This window comes from Portunus trituberculatus, chromosome 47 (assembly GCF_017591435.1).
Source record: "Portunus trituberculatus isolate SZX2019 chromosome 47, ASM1759143v1, whole genome shotgun sequence".
Taxonomy (NCBI): domain Eukaryota; kingdom Metazoa; phylum Arthropoda; class Malacostraca; order Decapoda; family Portunidae; genus Portunus; species Portunus trituberculatus.
In genome coordinates this window covers 34,408,486-34,418,485 of record NC_059301.1, presented here as the reverse complement: position 1 = coordinate 34,418,485, position 10,000 = coordinate 34,408,486, and the positions used below count along the sequence as shown (strand labels likewise).

The window sequence follows — 10,000 nt, the reverse complement described above, 5'->3', positions numbered from 1 at the left end:
CATGCCAGAGATAATCACCTCTGTTATGCGCTCGGCACAAAGAGAAGGATCTCTGACATGAAAACAATAATCATCCCAAGGGAAATCAGAATAGTACTGCCTTAGTTCCTCCCACTTAGCAGAGTTAAAATGCCAGAAGCACCTCCGCTTAGGCGGGTCCTGAGGCTGCACTGGAGTGATAGAACTGGTAACGGAAATTAGATTGTGGTCGGAGGAGCCCAACGGAGAGGAAAGTTTAACAGAGTAAGCAGAAGGGTTGGAGGTTAGGAAAAGATCAAGAATGTTGGGCGTGTCTCCAAGGCGGTCAGGAATACGGGTAGGGAACTTCACTAGCTGCTCTAGGTCATGAAGGATAGCAAAGTTGAAGGTTTGTTCACCAGGTTGGTCAGTGAAAGAAGATGAAAGCCAAAGCTGGTGGTGAACATTGAAATCCCTAAAATGGAGATCTCAGCAAAAGGAAAGTGAGATAAGATGTGCTCCACCTTGGAAGTCAAATAGTCAAAGAATTTTACATAGTCAGAGGAATTAGGTGAGAGGTATACAGCACAGATGAATTTAGTTAGAGAGTGACATTGAAGTCTTAGCCAGATGGTAGAAAATTCTGAAGATTCAAGATTGTGGGCACGAGAGCAAGTGGTGTCGTTACGCACGTATGCGCAACATCCAGCTTTGGATTGAAAATGAGGATAGAGCAAGTAGGAGGGAACAGAAAAGGGCTGCTGTCAGTAGTCACAGACAACTGTGTTTCAGTTAGGAAGAGAAGATGAGGTTTAGTAGAGGAGAGGTGGTGTTCCACAGATTGAAAATTAGAACGAAGGCCACGAATGTTGCAGAAATTGATAGTGAAAGTATTAGATGAAGTGTCAAGACACCCAAGGTCGACAGCAGAGGGCAGTCCGACCTGGGGACATTTATGGTCCCTCCCAGAGGGGACTCGAGGCAGGGCGTGGTGAAGCCATTATTAAATTTTGATTTGAAGAGAGTGTAAAAGTGTAAGGTGTTGTAGTGTAGTGTAGGAAGTAGTAGAAGTTGTCTTTAGAGGGCAGGCTGCAGCTGCTCAATTGTATAAATGAGACCACAAAGGAACCGGGAAGAGAGGACACGGGGAATCACTCAGTCTGCAGCACTGCCTACATCCAAACTTAACATAGAAACTACATATGGAACAAGTATTTAACCTTTCCAGTGGAGGATCTATATATAGACGTTTTGAGGTTGGGACTTTCGGATCATCTATACATAGATGTTTGTTGATTTTACCACTAAATTGTAGCATGATCTATATATAGATGATTTTTCCTTTCAGTGCTGACCACGATGTGGCTTTGAGGAAAATGCCTGTCCACATCGTGGTCCCATATTTGATGAGTCACAGAATTAAACTCCTGGCTGCGAAGTTGCCAGATGACATTATAAAAGACAGAGAAATGAGAACAGTGATAAAAGGTGAGGAATCAAATGATGAGTGGAGTTCCACAGGAACAGTTCTGGCACCTGTAATGTTCATAGTGTATATCAGTGATATGGTTGATGAGGTGGACAGTATATGTTTATTTGCAGATGACATAAAGTTACTGAAACAAGTGGAAAATGACATGGATTGTGAAATGCTACAGAAAGACTTGGATAAGATACATTAGTGAAACAAGAAATGGGAAATGGAATTCAATGCAAAAAGTGGCAAGATGGAACTGAAAAACAAAGAAGACAGAAGAGATCTTACATGGGAGGATAGAAATTCAGAAACAAAATAAGAAAAGACTTGGGTATTACAATACTGTAAATGACAATTTGTCAGGAAAAAACATGTCATATAGTTGGGAAAACATTTGAGTTATAAGAAAAATTAGGCATTTACCTATTTATCATATAGATGAAGAGATGATGAAAAAACTAATAGAGTACATGATTCAATCAAAACTAGAATATATTGCATTTATATGGTCCCCATATTAAGAAAAATATAAGAAAATAGAAAGGATCCAAGAGCTGCAACCAAAATGGTTCCAAATTTGAAAGACCTAACTTATGAGGACAGATTAGAAATTAAACCACTGCAACAAAGGAGAGAAAGAGAAAACCTAATTCACACAGAACATGGAAGATGGACACAGTCAACAAAGATGACTTATTAGTGGTTTGAGAGAACAGTTCAGCTTTAAAGACATGTAATGGCAGTGGTGCCATCAGGATGAATTAAAAGGAAAGATAAAGAAGTAAAGTTACTGGAGATGTTTTGGCCAGATGCCAGAAGTCTCAAGGGGAGTTTGATTTTGGATGGCTTGAACTACAACACAAAAGAACTAAAGGGATAGGAGGGCTTGTTGTGGGATAATTTTTGTTTACATTGAACAAATGCCTAAACATTTCTGCTTTGGAGAATAATGTATAGGTATTCACATTCTCGGAAAATGACCTTGGCATTTCTCTTTCTACTTAGGTTATCTAAAAGAATATATTCAACAAGCATAAGGTGAGGTGGGGGTACATCGTACTATTAGTGGAAAAATATTACTGAAAAATCAGATTTAAATCTTGAAGATAAGAGTGTGGGTCAGAAATATTCTGCAAGGAACAGGCTACTTATGACACACAACTGAATTTATCAGGATGAAATTAATGACCTTTTTTGGTAATTAACAAAAATTTCCATTTTGTACAAATCTCCCCATAGTGGGGATGATTCGTACATACTATGGGGTCGTTTCACACGTACATGCTGTTTCACGCCCAAAATTATTTATAAATTAAAATGAATGAGATAATTCTGTCTAAAATTAAACCAAAACATTATCTAAAGTGTTGCATTAATGAATGAACAACAGAGAAAGAATATTTTTTGAGGAATAACTGCCTTACCTTGGCAATCAGTATTACATGATTATTTCATCCCCGCAATACTGATAAGAAGTATTATAAATGATATTTTTCTGTGTAAAGTAAAACATATCTGCATCTGATAGTTTTTTTGAAGAAACAGTGGAAAAATAGTTTTGTTACTTTTATCTATCACTTTCTCATTTCATGCTTAATTTTTGTACAGTACACCCCCCCTTTCACAATTTGTAAGCTACACCCCTTCCTAGCCATGCTGCCCTCAAACCAATAACACAACAACAATGATGGATGAAACCTAAATATATCTTCATATATCATATAGAATATAGCAAACAAAATGATAGGAGTCCTCAAGACAAAAGAAAATTTAATTAGAGAAATTGCAGAAAAAAGAAGTGTAGTCGTATTTGGAATAAAAGAGAAAAATGTAAAATATAGACCAAGAAGGGGAAAAAGAAGAAATGAAGTCAGTCAAAGACCTACTAAAAATGTAAACGACGAAGATAGGCAGAACCTAGAGGAGGAAGTACAGGAAATACACAGAATGGGACCTTATCAAGATGGAACAACAAGGCCAATTAAGATACTACTAAAATCACAAGCAGCAATAGAAGAGATATTATATAGAACAACAAAACTCAGAGAAACAGAAGGCTGCAAGGATATATATAAGGAAAAATAAAAATGCGGAAGAAGGGAAGAGATACAACGAACTGGCGGCAGCAGTAAGGGAAAAAAATAATGAAAGGTCAGAGGAGGAGAAAAGGCATTTTTTTTTGGAGAATTCTAGGAGACCGGATAAGAAAATGTATATAAGAGAATTTTCAGAGAGACATAATTTGCTAAGGAATATTGGAATAGCATTTCACTACATGGACAAAGAAATAATAAAGAAATTGATAAGTACTATAATAAGACCCAGATTGGAATTTTTTTTTTTTCTTTTTTTACGGTAAGGTCTATAGCACCTGTAGGCACACTTGAAGAGTGTATGGGAAGCGCTGTTCAGCTTCCGCCCATTAGTGGTGCAGGCAATTTTATTTATAGTGTTACCCATATTAGGGCCCATATCACCGCCTAAGCTCATCTTGAGTGTAACCACCTAGAACCCGGGTATCATAGTGATATGTAGGTAACTTTGAACCACTCGACAAATGGCAAAGTGTTTTAAGGCTGTACGTGGTGGGATTCGAACCTATGCGTGGACGTCTGTCCGATCCCATGCTCACCACCTTATCCACTATGCACTATGCAGGAGTAGTGTGGACTCCCCATAAAAAGAAACACATAAGGAAGCTGGAGAGACTACAAAAAATGGCTACAAGAATGGTTCCAGAACTTGAAGGGATGACATGAGGAGAGACTAAAGGCTATGGATCTATCAACCCTGGAACAGAGAAGGGAGAGAAGGGATCTGATACAAGTTTATAAATTGATCAACAGAATGGACCAAGTGGATGATGAGAAACTGATCCTGAGAGAAGAATATAACATTCAAAGCATGAGATCGCATAGTAAAAAGCTGAGGAAGGGAAGATGTTTAAGAGATATTAAAAAATATAGTTTGCCGCAAAGATGTGTTGATATATGGAACAGCTTGAGTGAAGAAGTGGTGTCAGCAATGAGTGTGCATAGTTTTAAAGAAAAATTGGATAAGTGTAGATATGGAGACGGGGCCACATGAGCATAAGCCCAGGCCTTACTACAACTAGGTAAATACAACTAGGTAAAATACATCTGCCTAATATTCATATTCATTATTTTATCAACTGGATCACGCTTCATTCAAGGTTATGAAACTATGTATGAGTGTCTAATGTTACATTGGATGCCACAAAAATCTTAAATTCTTCCTTCCAATCCACAAACAGCATCATAGAAGGAATGGTAATAGCCATCTTGGTTCATCAGCATCATGTCTACTCAGTGTTGCCAACACAGCTATCCTACAAATTCTTTAATTCTAGTGGAGCTTGTACTGTCCATCCCCTTGTACAGTGCTCCCTACATTACCCTACCCATGATGTTGGGTACTGTTTTGTTTCTGCACCTTCTTGAGTGGCAATAGATATGTGAGCATAAATTGAAAAACGTACACTGGTAATTTGCATATTTCATTCATTTTTATTTTTCATTCACTTATCATCTTTAGTAGTGTGATCTAGACGATTTCTGAGCTCTTGAAGCAAAGACTCAAACAAACTCCACATACATTCACTGGAGGGTAAGACAGTTACTCTTGCACTCTTGCAGAATCATAATCTCACACATATGAAGATGACTGCTGACCTTCTGGAACTGCAGGTTATGTGATTGCTGGTGGAAAAGAGCTACACTGTGAAAGAAAGCAAATACAATTCATCTGTGCTTGGAGATTTGAATCACAGGCCTGTTAGTTGAAAGTTGAGTTCACTAACCACTAAATTACACCACCTGCATCAACTTTTACAGATTCAACTATATTGCACAAACAGTCATAACAATTCAATACTGCAGATATCATTCACTCATCAGACTTCTCTAATCATATAAACATCAAATATACATGACTTAAAAGAATTTACATTAAAAACTAATTGTAATTTTCAACTTTTGTACATAAAAATGAGGATAATGCAAAAATCTGTTAAAAATTTAGCTACTTGTTCAAATAACAAAATATATCACAACGCATATCATTGTATTATCTAATAAAATCAATTACAATATGTAACCAATTTCCTTATTTTGATATATACTCTTCCTAAGAGAGTCCTTGTCATTTATTGAACATTTTACTGCATATTTCAGTATTTTTCTTGTTCATTACATAAGTCTTGCCAGGCACAGGGGACAGTCTCTTCTTGTATTTCTTGAGCATGTAGTTGGTGCCAGGAATACGCTCCAGTTTCCTCACATTGTTTACTACTTCTGTGTTAGGCTGGACCTTTTTGAGGTAAAATATTTAAATTCATTAGTAATGTTTTATTCTATCTATCTATCTATCTATCTATCTATCTATCTATCTATCTATATATATATATATATATATATATATATATATATAGAGAGAGAGAGAGAGAGAGAGAGAGAGAGAGAGAGAGAGAGAGAGAGAGAGAGAGAGAGAGAGAGAGAGAGAGAGAGAGAGAGAGACAGAGAGAGAGAGAGAGAGAGAGAGAGAGAGAGAGAGAGAGAGAGAGAGAGAGAGAGAGAGAGAGAGAGAGAGAGAGAGAGAGAGAGAGAGAGAGAGAGAGAGAGAGAGAGAGAGAGAGAGAGAGAGAGAGAGAGAGAGAGAGAGAGAGAGAGAGAGAGAGAGAGAGAGAGAGAGAGAGAGAGATTATTTAGAGCAGAACAAAGAAAATAGTAAAAAATAAAGTCTCCCCTATTTAAAAAGTCTCTTCTAGAGTAGTCAATAAAGGTGATGTTGTGATGTAACAGACAGCTGTTCTCTATTCTAAATGAGCATTCTCCTCAGCTGTCCTTGATAAAATGCATTTATATAAGGCAAATCACCCACAAACTTGAGCCTGGTTGATTTAGAGAGTAGATGATCAGTACCTCTTTTTTTTTTTTTTCTTATTAGGAGGAGTTAGTGGAAAGATTTCGGGAAATGTTAGGCAAGATAAGGGAGAGTGGTAGGAGGTGTGTAGTGTCAGGAATCTTGCCTTGTGTGTATGTTAGCAGGGAATGGTTGTCTAGGGCCATTGGTGTGAATGATTGAGTAAAAGGGATGTGTAAGGATGTTGGTGTCAGCTTTGTGGATGTATGGGATAGGTTCTATGGGCGAAGGGATTTGTATGCTAGGGATGGTGTGCATCTGAGTAGGAAGGGTGTGGATGTGCTAAGTGGATGTCTGGAGGGGGGAATTGGGATGGAGTGTAGGGGGTGAGGTAGCAAATGCATTTCAGAAGAAAGATGTTAGACATAAATTAGATAGGATAAATAGATAGTGAAAAGATTAGGAAAGATTTCCAGGTGCAAATAGGAGAGAATAAGATTAGGATTCCAAATAAGGAGACAGCATCTAGGAAGGTAGCAGGAGTTAAATGTTTTATGTAAATGACAGGAGTCTTAGGAACAAGAAGGACGAGTTATCTAATTATATAGTTGAGGAGGACTTAGATGTATGTGTCGCAGAGGCATGGGTAAATGAGGAAAAGTTTAGGAAAATAGGAAAGAATATGAAGTAGATGGATACATTATGTATTTACACCAGAGAATTGGTAGGATAGGTGGAGGAGTAGTTATTTATGTAAAAAATCCTTCATTTCCAGTCAGGTTAATGGTATTAAGGTAGATAACAGAGTAGAGTCCTTATGGCTGGATGTTAGAGTAAACAAAAGTAAGGTTATTAGAGTAGGAGCTTTTATAGACCACCTAACCAGTCAGCAGATGTAGACAACCTTATGGTAGATGAGATAAATAGGGGTGTACTAGTCAGACAATTATCTTAGGGATTTTAATCTTAAGTCAGTAAACTGGGAGAGGATGGTAGGAGATGCTAGTGAAAATAAGTTATGGAAAGTTTTCAGGATAACTATTTAGTGCAGATGGTAGATAAACCTACTAGGGGGAGGAAGGTTTTAGACATAGTACTAACAAATATTGAGCATTGTTTAAAGGAAGTTGAGGTAGGAGAGACTAGCAAACAGTGACCATCATATAATTAGATTTATCATTAATTCCAGTAGGGATAATATAGTGAATAAGACTAGAGTCCCAAACTATCAGAAAGGCAATTATGGTAGGTTATGTCAGTCAGAGGTAAACTGGGAAGACAGTTTTGGAAATAAAACTGCACAGGAGATGTGGGATATTTTTAAGGTTGTAGTAAAGAGTATAGTGATGCAGTGTATCCCTTACAAAGATATAAGGCAGAGAAACAGGAAGCCATTATGGTGGACTCACAAGATAGGTAGACAGATCAGAGAGAAGAGGGCATATAGAGAGTTGCAGAAAAGTGGGGAAGATGTAGATTTGATTAGGTACAAACAGGTCAGGGATGATTTGAGTAAGGTTATAAAAAAAAGTAAAAGGCAGGCAGAGATAAAACTAGCTAGAGCTGGGAGTAAAGATCCCAAAAAATTATATAGTTATTACAAGGTCAGTGATAAAAGAAATAAGGATAGGATTGGACCACTCAGAAAAGATGGTGTAGTAGTGGATCAAAATGAAGACATAGTAGAATTATTGAATGAACAATTTTCTTCAGTATTTACTAGGAAAGAATAGGAAATCCTGTTACAAACAGTGCGACGAGTAGTTTAAGAGCTTTAGAAAATATTGATATAAAACCGGGAATTATTAGGAAATTTATTCTTGAACTAGACGATAGGAAAGCTAGTGGTCCTGATGAGCTACATGCCAGAGTACTTAGGGAGGGTGTAGACAGTATTTCTGAAGCACTTAAGTTAATCTTTGAAAGATCACTTAGGTTTGCTGAGATACCTCAGGACTGGAAGTTAGCTAATGTTACACCAATATTTAAAAAAGGTAGGAAGGATGATGCGAATAATTATAGACCGATCAGTTTAACTAGTATAGTATGTAAGATACTAGAGAAAATCATTAAGGGTAGTATTTGGGAGCATTTAAATGAGAATAGATTAATTAGAGATACCCAACATGGCTTTAGATCAGGGAGGTCCTGTCTTACAAATTTGCTCGATATCTTAGAATATATTACCAAGGAGTTAGATGATGGAAATAGCATAGATGTTATATATCTAGATTTTAGCAAGGCGTTTGATAAGGTACCGCATAGGAGGCTAGTGTACAAATTGAGACTACATGGGATAGGGGTAGGTTAGTTGATTGGATTAGTGAATGGCTTTCTGATAGGAAACAGAGAGTAGTATTAAATGGGGCAATGTCTGAGTGGAAGGAAGTGGTTAGTGGGGTACCCCAAGGATCAGTGCTAGGACCTCTTCTTTTCTTGGTGTACATTAACGATTTAGATATAGGAATTAGTAGCAAAGTATCAAAGTTTGCAGATGATACTAAGATAGCATGTGCAGTACAGGGTGAAAAGGACAATTACAGAATACGAGACCTGGACAGGCTAATAGCATGGGCAGACAGGTGGCAGATGGAGTTTAATTCTAAAAAAGTGTCAGGTTATGCATTTAGGTAAAGACAACACAAACTTTAGCTACGAGATGGAGGGATGTTAGCTAGAGGCAGTAGAGGAGGGAAATGATTTAGGAGTAGTGATAGACAGGACTATGAAATTTTCAAAGCAATGTTTAGAAGTAAGAAATAGGGCAAATAGGATCCTGGGTTTTATAAATAGAAATGTTAGTTATAAAAGTAAGGAAGTGGTGTGTAGCTTATATAATTCCTATGTTAGGCCCCATTTAGAGTATTGCACCCCATTATAGGCAGGATATCAACATGTTAGAAGCAGTTCAGAGAAGAGCAACTAGGATGATACCAGCATTAAAGCACCTGGAGTATAGAGATAGATTAAAGGAATTAAACATGTTTTCATTTGAGAAGAGATGTATAAGAGGGGATATGATAGAGTTATTTAAAATGTTCTCAGATACAAACTACATAGATGTGAGATCTTTCTTTACCTTACAGGAGGGAAGTAGGACTAGAAATCATGGCAGGAAGATTAGAAAGCAAGGCTGCAGGTTAGATATAAGAAAATATTTCTTTAGTCATAGGGTGGTAGACTTCTGGAATGCATTGCCAGACGGTTGTAAATAGCACTAGTTTGACAATGTTTAAAAACAGATTAGATAAGCACTTAAATTTATTAGATTTATAATTATGTATAGCGCTGCATGATAGTTTTTATAAGAAATTTACTATAGTTAAACAAGACATGATCCCCATGTATGGGGATCACAGATTGTAGAGGAATTCGCTGCAGGATTTAGCTTTGTTAATGGGCCAAATATTTAGAATTAGTATATAATGTATTGTGTACTTGTAAGTGTATCTTTAAGTACTGATGATGAGGTCGCTGTGCGACTGATACAGGATAACCTAGATGGACCCTGGTGGCCCTTTGTTATCCTATTATTTATGTTATGTTATGTTATGTTACTATTGAGAATTACACAGATAGAAGTAACAATGTTTATGTAATGAAGGGTGTGCAAGTCACAACCTACAAGGTAGCAAATAGCTCTTACTATAGCATACTGATTATAAAAGTACAAAATTAAATACC

General features: G+C 37.1%; 1 protein-coding gene across 10 annotated transcripts in view; it reads right to left on the bottom strand.

Annotated features, from left to right (window-relative positions):
• Positions 1–4,939: 4,939 nt before the first annotated feature.
• The window catches only part of LOC123520541 (microsomal triglyceride transfer protein large subunit-like), an 82,693-nt gene continuing 77,632 nt past the window's right edge, over positions 4,940–10,000 (bottom strand). For all 10 annotated transcript variants that reach the window (XM_045282894.1, XM_045282898.1, XM_045282892.1 and 7 more), the window contains one exon: positions 4,940–5,764. In XM_045282894.1, the coding sequence (XP_045138829.1) occupies positions 5,597–5,764 (168 nt within the window). In that variant the 3' untranslated portion in view covers positions 4,940–5,596. The remainder of the gene's footprint in view (positions 5,765–10,000) is intronic.